General features: G+C 41.7%; 1 protein-coding gene across 8 annotated transcripts in view; it reads right to left on the bottom strand.

Annotated features, from left to right (window-relative positions):
• Nucleotides 1-16,352, bottom strand: part of elmo1 (engulfment and cell motility 1 (ced-12 homolog, C. elegans)) — a 253,660-nt gene that overhangs the window by 182,326 nt on the left and 54,982 nt on the right. For all 8 annotated transcript variants that reach the window (XM_059652979.1, XM_059652972.1, XM_059652997.1 and 5 more), the window contains 3 exons: nt 11,567-11,720; nt 7,288-7,328; nt 6,357-6,429 (listed from right to left, as the gene is read on the bottom strand). In XM_059652979.1, coding sequence (XP_059508962.1) covers nt 6,357-6,429; nt 7,288-7,328; nt 11,567-11,644 — 192 coding nt within the window. In that variant the 5' untranslated portion in view covers nt 11,645-11,720. The remainder of the gene's footprint in view (nt 1-6,356; nt 6,430-7,287; nt 7,329-11,566; nt 11,721-16,352) is intronic.

The following is a 16,352-nucleotide window of genomic DNA, read 5'->3' as shown; positions in this document are numbered from 1 at the left end:
GGAGAAGTTAGGGAAGCGGGATCGAGCTGGACTGGTTTTGGGATGGGGTCGCGGGAGAGGAGATTTTGTTGGTGCCCACCCGAAGGTTGCAGGAACAGCAGCTCATATATCGCTTGGGAACCCTACAACCCAATGGTATCAACGTGGACTTCACAGGCTTCAAAATCCCACTCAAAACCACTGCCCTAGCAGAAATCAGACTATTTGAAGCTCTGCCTTCCTTTTGTAAGCCTAGACTGGGATTCTCATCCTGCTTCCTGCCCTCCCAAATACCATTTCCAATATTGCAAGACTACCTGCTACAGCCCTTTGACATTTTTAGCTCACTGGCTCTGAGATTTCTTCACCAGTCTCCAATCTCCTCCAACAACAAACTCCAAATCGCTGCAGCTCTGCTGTGCGTATCTTATCCTGAACAACCCACCGCACCCATCCTCCCCCAGTTAATTAAAAGTTCTGGTCTCTTTTGGTCCTTTCCCTCCCCACTCATGGTAAACTCTCTATTCCCCGGCTGATGACCTGTAGGGCACTGCCAAACAACCTTTGCCCTGAATAGACTGACAACTTTGTCATTTTAATCAGCTTTCCACAAGCTGAAAATGATTTGCGATGAACTTTGCCTTAATTTTTACTTTACTTTTTGACTCATCTATAAGTTATGTCATCAATATATATGCTGTGGTATGTCAACTTATAAAACTTTTCACTGTATTTTTTCTGTAAAAATACATGTGACAATAAATTGCTATTCTATCCTAACTCCCAAAGAGCTCCCTCTGTCCTTCATTTCTCCTTCAGAAATCTTTGCAGTAAGCCGTCTCTATGCCCACGTCTTAGGTCACCCCTTCCTGACCTGTTCTCTTAGATCTGCTAAAGGAGACAGTTGTTACTGATGCAGGGAGACTTGAATGCATTCAATGGTAATCATAATCCTCTAATGAACAGGGCCAGAAAAGCAAATAGTTATCAGAAAAATCTTCTGCAAAATAGGCCATAACTAAGGTAGTAGGCAAAATGTGGAACTCACTGCCACAAAGATTAATTGAGGTAAACAGAATAGATATACAAAGGGAAGCTGGATAAATGCCAGGGAGATGTAAAGCAAAGGGCATAGAGTTAGGTGAAGTTAAGGTAGGAGGAGAATCATGCGGATCATTAACACTGGCAGAGAGCCATTGAACTGAGTAACCTGCCCGGGTGCTGTAAATGTTATGTTTGTCTGATGTCCGTAACACCTCCAAAATATTGAAAGCTCTGAGAAATAAAAGAAACAAATAAAATGATGGAGCTGCTGAATCAGGGCACACAGAGCCTATATGTATTTTTGAGCTTCTAAACAATGTCACTGCCATGATTTACAATACAATTTTGCACAAGACTAATTAATTTGCTGGGATTCTTCATGAAGTGTACTGTTTATATCACTTCAGTACATTTCCTGAAGTTCCTGTTTGTTCCACCAGAGTGCAGCCTTCAACCAGATATGCCCAGTGTAAAAGCTGCACTAGAGTTTTCCAATGTAAAATCACGAAGAATTATCTGGAAAGAAAATGTTTGCAGATCTACATGGAAAATGCAGGGGTGTAACAGCAGGTGAATTGCTTGGTCAGAAGACCAGCACTGACTCAATTAACGACCTCCTTCTACGTTGTAAATCATTCCAATCATTCCAATTGTCAATGTGCAATTGTGAGAGATAACCCTCAATTCCAAAAGTGCTCAGGTGAGCAGATAAACTGTTAAATAGTTGTCAACAGTTCTTCAGTGAGTCAGCAATTTTCATTTACACAAATGGACCATTACTGCAACAAAACGTCCCAATGTATTTCATGAAACATGAAATGACACCAAGGAGAGCAAGTATATACATGGCTAGGTAGCTTTTAAAAACAGGTTTCTAAGGGCAGCAAGAGAGAAAGGTAACACGGAGATGTGGCAGCAGAGACTGAGACAATTGAAAGTTGGAACGGAGGGGAGCAGAGTGAGACCAGCAAGAGAGCCAGAGAATCACACTGGGGCACAGCAAGTCTCTAAATACATCAGTCATTATGTTGCAAAATGCCAGGTACATGAGCATTTGGTGCTACTTAAAGTCCCAGTTCAGAATTCCAGCCCAACAGGGAAGTTAAAGATAGCTCAGCTCGGACAGCAAGAAAGAGGCCCAGTCTAGAGCACCAATTACAAATGTGCTCACTTACATCCGCTGTTTCCAAAAGCAGCAACAACTAGCTCTAATTTCTGATCCTCATTTTCAAACCCCTGTCTTCACCAGCTCTTCTACGTAAGAAACTGAGGCCATGTCTGCCCTCATACGTGCAGTGGTGCTAGTTTGAAGAAGAGTGGGAGAGTTATGCATAGTGTCCTGATCACTAATTATCCCTCAATCAAAATCACAAAAAGATTATGTGGCTGAGTCGTCATCTGAATGGTACGTACTCCATGGCAATACCTCGACGAATCAGAGTCCACGTGCCAATCAATCAGCACTTTATTCTCATACGGTATGAAATGCTCCTCTTACATAGGCATTCTTGCAAATGTCCTGAGGAATGCAAGATGCAAAGCTTCTACAAAATGTGTCTTTTTTCATTGGTATATAAGTAGCAATCTGTTGGAGGTGATGCTGAACGATAGGATTTACCATGCTTTTGGAGAGGTAAGGATTGATTCGGGAGGGATTGATGAGGGAAATCATGTCTCACAAACTTGAGAAAGTAACCAAAAAGACTGATGAGGTCAGAGTGGTAGCTACTGTATACATGGACTTTAGGAAAGCCTTTGATAAGGTTCTGCATGGCAGGCTAATTACTAAAGTTAGGTCACATAAGATTCAGGGTGAGCTTGCCAATTGGATACAAAATTGGCTTGATTTTAGGAGACAAAGGGTGGTAGCAGAGGGTTGTTTTTCAGCCTGGAGGCCTGTGACCCACAGGGTTGACTTTTATTTCTCATTTATATAAATGGTTTTAATAGAATATAGGAGGCATGGTTAGTAAGTTTGTGGGTTACAGTGGAGAGTGAAGAAAGCTAAGATTACAAGGGGGTTTGATCAATTGGGTCAATAGGCTGTGGAGTGGCAAATGGAGTTTAATTTGGATAAATGTGAGGTATTGCATTTTGATAAAACAAACCAAGAGCAGGACATATACAATTAATGGGAGGGTCCTGGGCGGTGCTGTAGAACAGAGAGACCTATGGATTTGAGTACATAATTCTTCGAAAGTTGCATCTCAGTTAAATAGGGTAGTTTGGAAGGCATTTTGCACGCTTGCCTTCGTTGCTCAGAGAATCGAGTATAGGAGTTGGGACATCATGTTGAAGTTGTACAGAATACTGATGAGGCCTCTTCTTGAGCACTGTGTGTAGTTCTTGTCGCCTTGTTATAGGGAGGATATTATTAAATTGGAGAGGGTTCAGAAAAGATTTCCCAGGATTGTGCCGGGAATCAACGAATTGAGTTATAAAAGCAAGCTGGGACATTTTTCATTGGAGCGAAGAAGGTTGAGAGGTGACTTAATGAATGGCCATGGATAAGGTGAATAGCAAGGGTCTTTTCTCTATGGTGGGGGAATTCAAAACTAGGGGGCATATTTTTAAGGTGAGAGGGAGAAAGTTTTAAAATGGACCCGAGGAGCAACTCTTTTCTTAACCCAGAGAGTGGTTCCTCTATGGAATGATCTGCCAGAGGAAGTGGCAGATGCAGATACAGTTACAACATTTAAAAGACATTTAGTTAAGGACATGAATAAGACAAGCTTGGAGGGATATGGGCCAAATGCAGGCAAGCTGGATGAGTTTAGTTTCGGAATCCTGGTCAGCATGGGCAAGTTGGGCTGAAGGGACTGTTTCCATGCTGGAAGACTCTATGACTCTACATAATCTCTTTTTGAGATGTTCATTGAGGGTAAAATGTTGACCAGAATGCCAAATACTTCAGAATACTATCATTGAATGTATTACCTACAACTTTACTCAAGCGTTTGGTCACTGAGTCAAGTTAACTAGTCTCCTGGGCACAATGATTTGTATCGTGGGATAGCAGCAGGGCTCATGAACTTCCATAATTCCACAGATTCTATATGAGGTCTTATAGAGTGAAAAGCAGAAAATGTAAGCCACCCTGATTAAGAAAGCAGTGTGAGATGTAAAGGGCATATCTTTTTATTGCCTTTACAATGTGGACTGTGGGCTGAAAAGGAAGATTCTGACTTAAAGCAAAAGGGCTGTGCAAAGAGATGGCTGCAGTGGGTTTTTTTATAAAAATTGGCATGGATTTCCCAATGCCATTCAGTTGATACAAGCTAACAGATGGAAGCCATGCATGGGGACCCTGCAGAATCAACAGCACATCAGACTCCAAAGGATTTTCCCAGTAAATTGAAGATTCCCCTACATTTAGAATGTTCCAAAAATGTCCATTTAAGTTTGAGGATTTGGTTCACATGAAATTAAGTGAAATAGTTACTCAGAGACAGAAAGATTCATGGTCTAACACCATACCCACCTCACACACTCAACTACCCCTCTAGGCTGACCACTTACACTTTCCGCAGGCCCTGACCTGATAACCCAGGACCTGAGCTCCCTTCTCTTGCTCTCCTCCCCACTTAGTCCCTTCTAAACCCCCAGCCACCCAATAAACCCAGCTCGAAATGAACCAAAGCCGAATCAGATTCCCCAACCTCAAAATGTAAGGCGTTATTATTCAAAATAGGGCTGCTGTTGATTCGGGAAAATATATTCAAATGGACTGTGGAACAGCCTACATACAGGAAGCAGGAATAACTGGGTCAGTTGCAAGATGCAGAGCTGTAATTAGCAATGTACAGCAAGTTGTAGGGATTGAGCCCTAGCAGTTTACAATCAGTTTTCATCACGTGCTCCAAAGAAATCACAATACATCAGATTAGGAATATCTCCAAGGATATTTAGAAATCTCAATTATGATGAAATAATAAGTATTGACGTATAGCAGGCATCTATATGAAATGATTTCAATGTGAACGCACTTTTGAGGGTTCTTGTGGTGTGGTGCTAGTGTCACTCCCTCTGGGCCAGCAGATACCAGTTCAAGTCCCACCTGCTTCAGATGTGTGTAATAATGTCTTGGAACAGGTTGATTAAAACTACCAATGTGAGGGGACCATATATCCAAATATATTCCCAAGAACCTAAAAAAATAGGAATGATTTAACTGAAACATATAATCTTAAGATGTATAACAGAGTAGATGCCAGGAAGGTCCTCTCCTCTGAATCAAGAACTAGGAATTAAGAGTCTCAAAACAGAGGACTGACATGGGGAGACTTTTCTTTCCTCAGTGAGTTGTGTACCTTTCGAATTTGCAGCTCCTGGCAGCTGTGGAAGCTCATATTGAGAACATTCAGAAGAGAAATTGATTGATTCTTGGATAGTAAGGAAATGAAGGGATATTGAGATATGAGTAATTTGGAAAGGTGACATTGAAATACTTTGACCCACTTTGAAGCCCAGTCTTAATGTGGTGGCTCAGTGTCAAATGTTATTTTGGTGGTCACTCCATTGACTGTGTGTAAAAGGGCAGGTTGTTCTAATTGATAGCACAGGGAATGGAGGGACAGGAACAGTCTGACCCAACAGGGGCATCAGAATGTCACTGCCAGCAGTCAGCAGTCAGTAGTCAGTAGTCAAATAAGCTGTAAGGAAAAGACAAGTGTGCAAATGTTCACAATATGAATGAGTTAATAAGTCAGCTCAAAAACACAATGTATTCACAGAGTCAAAGAGCACAAAATATGTCAAGACTACATTGTCAGGTGATATTTAACAATAGATTTGTATTTTCCTGCTCTCTCAGTCTTTCATCGTTCCAGGAACATGTGTCCACATGCTTTACATTTGTAGATGTCTGCTAATGCTACAGGTCAGGGAGCTCATAAGGCTAGATCCACTAACCATTCACAGTAAACCAGTGACAGATCTCACCCCGATCCTGCCCATCCATCTCCCATGTCTGCAAACCAACCAACTCACCAACCCCACGCCCAATCTCTGCTTGATGATCTAATTTACTGCGTTGCCTCATTAACAAAACTTCAGTTTTAATACATTAACTCAAAATCTGTATTCTGACAATGAATGCGCATATAAAATACATTTTTTTCATCTGTCTTTCTTCAGATTTCCCCACACAAACCTCTCAGTAGGTACTACACAATGTCTACATTTTGCGTTGTTCAACTGCATCTTTCAATAGAAGGATCTTACTCTCATCTTAGCTCCTCACACCATGTCTTTTGATTCGAATTTATTAAGGATACTTTGCAGGGATATACACATGAAGCAATATGCAGAATCACTCATGCACATGCACTTACCTTCTCTGTGATGTAAAAGTTTGTGTTATCTGCATACTGCAGAGCATAGTTTTCAGGGTTTGTTAGAGACCAACTAGATTTGGAAAGAAAGCAAAGAAAGATTGTTTCCGGTTACATTACACAAAGCCACAATCGCCTCACAGCAGTTATACAAAAAAATAGTGATACAATCATACTGCCATTTTTCTTCAGAATACACAGAGCTTTACCTCTATCACTCCCAAATTATCCCCATCTGTCATCCTTCTCCCACCCCCTGACCTGCTATCTAATATGATTACTCACCAATCCAAGAGCATGTGCTGCAGCAGGACAGTAGTGGATGGTGAGCACTGGGTATTATTTAGGTAGACAATGTGTTGCTATCTGACATACAGAGTCAGGGATCACTGGGATTTGTCGTCGGGAGCAGGATGAATTTTCTTCCCCTTGGGCCGGCATTCACCAGCACTATTCCCAAGTCGAAATATTATCATTTTAGTAAAGGCTAAATGTGTTGGGACTCAATGGATTTACAAGAATGAGAGGTAATCTCATTGAAACATACAGGATTCTAAAATGGCTTGACAGTGGAAATGTTGAGAGGATGTTTCCCCTCTTGGGAGTTTCCAGAACCAGAGGGCATAGGCTCAGAGTTAAGGGTGCCAACCTAAGGTTGAGATGAGGAGGAATTCCTTCTTTCAGAGAGTTGTTGGTCTTTGGAAATCCTTGTCTCAGAGAGCTGTGGGGTCAACTCCACAGATCTAAAGACAGTATGTTTAAGGCTGAGATAGAGACATTATTGGTCAGTAGGGGAAATACATCTCCAGTATAATGCTATACTTACTTCCTAAGTCATAAGAAGTCTTGTTCCTGACCACTGACAAGCCATTTCCTATGAGTGAGGACACCGGCACATAAAACATTGCAAGTTATGCCCAAAAGTACTTACCCATCACAGACCTCCCGTATTATAGAAGCCAAAGGTTTTTTCTGCAATTACGATGGAAAAAAGGTTATTTTTAAACAATGAGATTTCTAAAGCTCAGGTGACAATTGACTAAGCAGTAAGCAAGTTCCTCCATCCATCTCCTCAGTATTTCTGGTATTTATTTTTCCCAGCTCGATTTACAAAGTCAGCGGCTCTCATGATTGTTGAACAATCTCAAACTATAGTTAACATCGAGCACACACACCCATTTTCCAATACAGTCAGCTGGGCCGGTACTGGGGAGAAAAGGGAACTATCACTGAATGTCGGTGACACTGTTATAATTTAAGACATCACCATCAGCTGGTTTACTCAGCTATTTCTGAAGAATCACAGCTTGGATATCAACTAACCTCATGGCTATATCTGAGATACTCTGGTTATGGGCAAATGACCTATTTCCTCTATTGTCCTTGTTATTATGCTCCAGATTTGGTCCAGTCATTCTTTAGGCAGTCTAAATCCCAAGTCAAACTGAACATCTATTCCTCACGTGGCATGAATGCTTGCACCAAATTTCTATCATTGTAACCTCTTCTTCTGTAATTATGAACCAATATTCATACAAAGTCAACACAAAGCACTTCATCAATGCTGTTACCACATTCCTGATTAATGGCTCTCTGGCTAATTCCCACAGTTCAATCAGATCTCAAGAGATATGTTGGCAAACCATTTTACCGCATCAACCTTAGTTTTAATCTTGCACAAAATGAGATTTAAACTGAGGGCTGAATATGTATTCCCATTGCTTCTACTTTGTCGCAAAGTAGGCAGTCTTTTACAGAAAACGTACTCAGGGACAACATCAAGCTAGTGTTCTATACCCAGACCACTGATCACATGACAAGTCAATCTGCTGGCCTGGTTTCAATTGCATAAATGGGTTGAAGGTAAATCAGCCAGGGTATTTTCTCAAGGTTTTTATCTGAGTATAGGCTTTGGGATACCATGTTACAGCTGTAGAGACATTGGTGAGGCCACTTTTGGAGTAATGTGTACAATTCTGGTTGCCCTATCAGAAGCGTACAGAAAATATTTACAAGGACGTTACTGGGACAGGAGGATTTGAGTTATAAGGAGAGGCTGGAATCTTTTTCACTGGAATACAGGAGGTTGAGGGGTGCCCTTCCAATGGTTTATAAAATCACTAGAGGCATAGATAAGGTGAATAACAAAGGACTTTTCCCTACAGTGAGTGAGTTCAAAACTGGAGGGGTAAAAGATTTAAGAGGGACCCCCCTGAGTGACAACTTTTTCACACAGAGGGTAGTCCATGTATGGCATGAACTGTCAGAGGAAGTGGTAGAGACAAGTACAGTTACAACATTTAAAAGACATTCAAATAGGTACATGGATAGGAAAGGTTTAGATGGATGTGGACTAAACGCAGGCAAATGGGACTAGTTCAGTTTAAGAAACCTGGTCAGCACGGATGAGTTGGAACAAATGGTCTGTCTCAGTGCCGTCTGACTATATGCAGTATTTCAGCTTTCCCAGGCTGGGAGACATGTATTATACAGGGTACAATAGCCTCGTGGACGAGGTATTAGACTAAAAACCAAAAGATCTTAAGTACAAAGCCCATGATGGCAAGTTGGAAAACTGAATTTGACAACATTAACTTGTCGGTCTGTGTCAGATAAAATAATTACAAAAGCGTCTGGATTAAACCCAATTCATTCACTTGTGTCCTTCAATGAAGGAACCCTGTTATTTGTATTAGCCTCCGATTAGTTCTCTGCTATACATTTCGCTCTGGCCCCCAAATAATTTTGGGAAAGCAACATGTACCATGCTGTTCATACCAACCATGACCTAAGAGAAAAGAAAAGCAGAAACTTCCCATCTTTCTGCACAAGTGATAAACCGGAAACAGAAATTGCTGGAGAAACTCAGCGAGTGATCAGACCTGCTATTCTTGCTTTTCTCCTCTACCTTCCTTGGCTTCCTTGTGCTGCAACCCATTCCTCAGCCTAAAGCTAAGGGAGGAAACCTAGAACTTTGCAACCAGCGAAACTTCACGAGGCAAACCATGGCAGTTTATGCAGTGGAACTTTACGTGACTCTGTCATTTGCAAAGTGTTTGCAGCAGAGCAAGTATTACCCCAATTCATTTGTGGCAAACCATGTTGAAGCACGGATCTGTTTCACCACAAAGTCTTGTAAAATCACTGACCAATTTACTACACAGTACACCGATAAACAAAGCTTATGCAGGTATAACAGGCGAGGGCACCACTTGGCTCCTTTACTAACCTCCTCTCAGTCAGTCACACAAAAACAAAAACATTCATCCATTAATTTTTGATCCGGTTTAATAAAGGAGAGTCAATTATAGTATTTTTAATGAAAGAGAGCGACATTATATTACCTACTAAGCCCTCAGAATAAAAACCTGATGACACACAGGCACACAAATACTCGTGAGGAGCTGGGCAGGAAAAGTGTACAGACAGGAAAGCAAAGATGAATGTGGTTACACATCTGGGGTGCTACAGGTTGTGAGAATGAAACAATCCGAAGTCTAAACACTCAGCTGCTGTCCTGTTTGTTTACTGGTGGCAAAGATTACAGATCTTGAGTTCTCAAAGGCAGGTGATTTCAGCTTCCCCCCACCCCCCCCCCCCCCCCCCCCCCCCACCCGCCCCGAAGTGATTTCTAACTGGCACTAGATTTTGAGGTTGAGATGGAGACTGAGAGACAGAGAAGGGGAACGTGACAGAGACAGAGAGAGAGACACATACAGAGAACATGCTGGACAGAGAAAGAACACGGGATGGAGAGACAGAGAACGCAGGGTGCAGAGAGAGAGAGAGAACGCAGGGTGCAGAGAGAGAGAGAGAACGCGGAATAGAGAGAGAACACGCACAAGAGAGAACGTGTGAGAAAGAATGAGTAAGGGAGTGAGAGAAAGAGAGTGTAAAAGGGAGGGAGGGAGAAATAAAAGCTTTCAGGATAACTGCTATTGTTGGTCCATGTGCTTTCTCCTTTTTTTTGTTCAAAGGCTGCTGTCGAGAAGCCATTCTTTTGTTTACTGCTTTTAGGCACCCTTTCGCTTTTCAATATGTACAGTTATCATGGAAACATGAGTTAAACGAGTACAAAAATTTCTTGACATCACTTGAGTTTCAGTGCCTCTTGACTAAAATGGCAAATCGAAGGAAGCCAATTTTGTATATTCCATTTGATTACCCTGGGTTTGTCAAGTGATCACAGCAGCTATTTTAGGTAAACAATATTCTTTCTGAAGCCATTTTTAGTCCAAAGTCTCATTTAATAACATCAAGTGATTAAGTTCAATGTTGGTGATCACAAAGTGTGGAGCTGATGAACACAGCAGGCCAAGCAGCATCTTAGGAGCAGAAAAAGTTGGTAGTCATTTTCAGTACAATCGCAACATTGCTCCACCATGAAAGAACTGACATGAACAATATTTCGCCACTTTCTTCATAGTGAATATTCTATTATCCTGTTAACATGAAATAACAACACTTTCTTTCTCTCCCTCTCTGTCCTAACCTGGGTTCAAAACCTGCTTCAGTACTAGTGGTCAACTTGTTCACTGGGATGCACTACATTCCCAGTTTTACCCTGTCACGGCCCAATTCGATCATCTCTGTGCCACATTTAGGGGTTTTTACAATTCAGTTTTCCTTGAAGTTGGTGGTTGGTAATCTCAGGTTTTCTTCAAGTGAGTCTTGACTTTCATCCTGCCCTTCACTTGGAACATCCAATGCCTGTTGTGTACAACTTCCCGCTGTGCCTTTGTGACTCTTACTGTTAGAACCCGCTGTGAAGTATGCTTCCTTCGCCGATTCACCGAATTGTTGTGGTGCAGGAGGCCATTCAGCCCATCACATCTGGACCATAAATTCATGCCTTTGCCTCATAACCCCCAGCACTGCTTTTATTGAAGTAAGCATCTAATATCCTGTGGATGCTTCAATTGTTCCTGCCCCAACCAACCAATGAACCAATAGCCATTACAATTCACTATCCTTTCCTGTTACTTTGAACAGGAATGAAGGTGCAATTTAAAGTTATGATCTTCTGTAAAATTGAACTGCATAAATTGCAAATTCTTTGGTAGTTTCCCAAATGCCTCTAATTCTTAAGAAATTGATGGTGATTCAGTATTTGTACTCAGATCTATCAGCTTAAGCATCACTCCACGGACATTCAAGTTATTGCTTCTTCGCACAGGCAGCATCAACCTTTGGTATACAGAAACTCTTACCTGATCAATTTCCATCAACTTCGGAAAGGCCCCAGGCCATTCAATGGCCACTTTCACAATATCTGACGGTGGTGGCATCGTAATGGTTTATACCCTCGCTGGGGAAAGCAGGGCAAGTTGTCTCACTTTAACAGGACCTGAATCTCAGCTAACCCTAAAATAAAACACAAGTGAGAAATCAGCTGGGGAAAAAAATGCGTTCTTTGTTTAAAGAGTACATTGTCCTTTATTTGACCAAGCACAACAAAAGCTTACAGAAAACCAATCAGAGACAACAGATACCACTTTCTGCCACGGATTGTGGCTTGGGTTCCAATTCTCCCTTTGTAAACAATGAATATTACCCTGCCAACATTAATAATCTCAATAACAAATGCCTCACCCAGCTGTCAACTACCATTCGCAATATCTTCTTCCTTGGTTTGGCACAAGTTTGTCTGATTCCATTTTTGTGAAGCGCACTTGAGTTGTCTATGTTAAAGATACTGTATCATAGTAAATTGTTGTTCGACTGGATAAGATGACTCAATGTCTAACAAACTCACACTTGTAACCAATTAAACCCAGCTATTTGAAGGACCAGTCAGTAATCGTTAAAGGGACAACCAACTGGCACAAGAACATCAGGCCTGTAAATGGATTAACTAGTAACAGATTGCAGACCCATAAACTGGTTAACTGACAATCCAGATATCAAACTTATAAGTTTGGAGACTGATGACTGATAGATACTAAGTATCTGACAAAACCAGTCACATAGCCTGAATGTGTAAAATTAAATATCCATAATCTACCACTGATTTATGTACTGTCAACTGTATTTCTTACAAATGCAGTGAAAAGTGTTGTTTTATGCCGGTGCTCTCTGGCACCATCTTAAAAGCACAGAAATAAACCAGGCAAAGTATAAAGGTAGAAAAATAAAGAAATAAATTTAAAAGCTCAACAGTGCAGTCGTTCTCAAGTGCTTAGCCATCGGCTTTGATCTAGGGTCGTCCACCCCAAAGCTGAAGCTGACATCTGCATGAAGCAGGCATCCAGCTTCGAGCCCTTTCGCAGTGCCGGGGCCACAGAGCCACATCACCATTCTTCAGCACCATCTTGCTTCTACTGACAAGGCCTCTGCCACGAGACCATATTGTGCTGATCTCTGCAATTTAGCCTTTGTTGAAGATGTACATGGGACATTAGCCTAGCATCTTCGTGCTTTGGACCACAGGAATATAGATTTTGTAGGGTGTGGTATGGGGATGGAGTTGAGCACTATTGCCCAATTGCAATTACAGGCAATACACTTCATCAGGAACAAAATGATTAACTTCAATTCTGAATTAAACCGAGCATTTCAGCATTCTCATATGAACCTGCATTTTCTTGGCTGACTGAAATGATTACCAGCTGAATCTTTTGAGAGAATTCAAGATTAGTTTTGAGATTTCCATTAGTTGAGTACTTCAAGGATTCCAAACATTTAACTGAATTAGTTACAAAATAAATCTAATTATACATACATACGTACAGACACACAATATAGAATCAGCACAAGACAGTTTTGAGTGTTGCTGATTGAGCAAAATAGAGCAGTTGCACAAATGATGTGATTGAGTCAATGAATCGGTTTAGAAGATCAGAAACTAAGACAAATGGTCTTTTCAGACAGTACTTTTGCTGTAATACAACCGAAAGATCTAACACTTAATCTGCTGGGATGTACTCCAGAACAGCAGGTTGGTAAGTGAGCATCTCACACTTGTAGTCTATCTCCTGGTTATCATGCCATCCTAGAGTGTATACGGGTGAGCATGAAAGATGATGCATGTGGATCTCCAGAAACAGGCAGAACTCAGCCCATTCATTAATGAAGGCAGCCTTTACACTCTGAAATTAGTCTTTAAATTTGCCACCAACAAGGAACAGCTCTTCAGCTAAAAGAGGCGGGGGGGGGGGGTGGGGGGGGGGGTGGGGAGACACAACTTTATATAACATCTTTCAAAACATCCGGACACTCAAAGAATCTTACAGCTAATGAAGTATTCTCAAGGCACAGTTGCTCACAGGGTAACCAACTTTGCACATCATGTGATCCCACTAACATTAGGCTTTTATTTGCTACTGCACAGCCTTTGAGGATTAATATTGAGTCTATTGAATTTAGACCTTAATCACCACTTCCTTTTCCTCCCACCTAAGTAGATATTAACTGACGACTACTACACCCGAGACACTGGGAGTAACAGAAATGTTAGGTTTCCACGTGTATAGGGTCAAAATTTTACCATTTACCTCCTCCATTCTCACTATCTAAGTCTCTGGGAACACCTTCTGGGTGAAACAGTGATTTACTGGCACTTCAAGTAAGTTTGTTTACGTAGTCACTGTTTAGTGTGGTTTTCTCTACACTGGGGAGATGAAGCACAGACCGGGTGACAGTTTTGCCAAACACCTGTGTTCTGTCTGCAAAAACAACCCTGAGCTTCAAGTTGTCCAACATTTCAACTCAAAATCGTGTTCTCATGCTAACATTTCTATCTTAGACCTGCTGCAGTGCTCCCTCCGACTTCAGTGCAAGCTGGAAGAACAACACTCAATCTTCTGCTTAGGTACCTTTCAACCCTCCGGACACAACAGCGAGTTTAACAAATTCAGAACAGGAACAGCTCCTTATCACCTATCTAGCTTCCCTACTTCCCTGGTTTACTATCAACAATCCCTTTGTCTGCCTACCCTTCTTCCCCTCTTTCTCTCTGGGCGCTGTCTCCATGTATCTTTCCTTAACAACCCTCCCTCATCAGCATAAATACCACCTTTGCCTAGCTGCTCTCAGTTCTGAAGAAGAGTGAATGACTTTTGATTTGATTTGATCTTGTCGCATCTGCCTAAGTACAGTGAAAAGTTTGTTTTGTATGCTTTAGAGGCAGATTATAACATATAGATCACTGGGCAATCAAACATAAAGAACATAAAAGAACATAAAGGAATACAAAGTTACAGCTGCGCAGAAGGTGTACAAAAAGCAAAATCAGTACTAGATTTGAAATTTGAGAGGTCCATTCACAAGTCTAATTACAGCAGAGAAGCTGTTCTTGAACCTGTGGGTGCATGTGTTTAAGTTTTTGTGTCTTCTGCCTGATGAAAGACGTTGGAAGAGATTATAACCAGGATTGCGGCGGGGGGAGGGGGGGGGGGTGGGGGTTCTTTGATAATGTTGGCTGTCTTTCTGCAGCAACGTGACGTGTAGACAGTGTAAATGGATGGGAGGCTGGCTTGCATGACAGTCTGGGCTGTATTCACAACTTTCTTACAGTCCTGGGAAAAGCAGTTGTCATACCAAGCCATAATGCATCTGGATAGAATGGTCCTGGGGCGACTAAGGACTCAAAATGTTAATTCTGCTGTATCCCCACAGATGGTGCCAGTCCTGCTACGTTGCAGTTTTTGTGTACTTCAAACCTTTTGCCCATCCAGGGGTTGGGTGCTGTTGCTGTGCCACCTCCAAACAACAGCAGAAGCGATGTTTAGAACCACTCTGACTTGATCATGTTGTCTGGGCTGGGCTTTCCATGAAAAAAGCACTACATTGTTTCACAGATCATACTTGGCTGGACTGTGTGGGAAAAGACTGCAAAGAGCATTATGTCTCCAACATCCAGAACAGAAGGAAAATGTTTGAGGTGGATGGGATACATAAGATATGAATCAGTATAAACAGGAGTGAAATTAGAGTAAATTTACTGCAGTTGGGAGAAGAGTCAGGGCCAGTCAGCCTGACTCAGGCCTACACAGTGAGCACCAGACAGTCCAGCCATGTTGCTGATTGTCCCAGCCAAAGGTATGAGGTGGTGGGAGAAATAGTCTGCAGTCAGAAAGGAGGGCCAATCTGGCCCATGGACCCACAGTTCTCACCAGAAGGATCAATTACTTGGAGGATTGTTAAGTTATCAGTGAAATTTGAGGGATATAGCTTAGACTAGCATAGGAGTTTTGAATCTGGACATTAGGAAGTTCACTTAACTAACAAGTTTGTGCTTGATCCAAACACAATGGTCAGTATGATTTTGTTCTTCATGGAATCTCAAAGTCGAAGAACTATTCTAACAAGGCACAGTAGCCAGGATCAGGAATGTCATACATGTGGAGTCATGTGCTGATTCCATACAGTACGTGGCTGGCAGAGTAACCCTGGAATTTATCCACCTTTTTAAACATATCTGGGTCAGGGAAGCCTGTCTCACTGTACCAGCTTTTCCATGGTGTCCTCTCCATTTAATGTTCTAATCTAATCATTTACATCTCTCTCTGAACTAATGTTGTTTCCCAACCTGTTCCATTCCCACTCCTTTTACCTTGTGCCATCATCCGTTTTGATCATGAATCATTCTTGCCTTCCACACTGACCTATCACAGACCTTCCACTGTGTTCTTTCTCAGCTAACACTTTATATCTAGTGCTGAACTTGCTTAATAACCATTAAATCAGTCACAATTCTGTCAAAAAAGTCATCAATTGCAGATAACATTTGGCCAGCTGATTGTTTGACGGATATGTTTAATTGCAGTAAAGTATGTAAACTCACCCTTTGCTTTACAAACAGACATCGCAGTCCTACTTTGTAAACAGCAGCAGAAGCAGTTGGAGAATCATAGAGATGAACAACACAGAAACAGACCATTCGGTCCAACTCATCCATGCTGACCAAATATCCTAAATTAATCTAGTTCCATTTGCCAGCATTTGGCCCAAATCCCACTAGTACTTCCTCCTCATATACCCATCCAGATGCCTGTT

This window comes from Stegostoma tigrinum, chromosome 2 (genome assembly GCF_030684315.1).
Source record: "Stegostoma tigrinum isolate sSteTig4 chromosome 2, sSteTig4.hap1, whole genome shotgun sequence".
In the NCBI taxonomy this organism is placed as follows: domain Eukaryota; kingdom Metazoa; phylum Chordata; class Chondrichthyes; order Orectolobiformes; family Stegostomatidae; genus Stegostoma; species Stegostoma tigrinum.
This window is presented reverse-complemented; position numbering and strand designations above follow the sequence as displayed.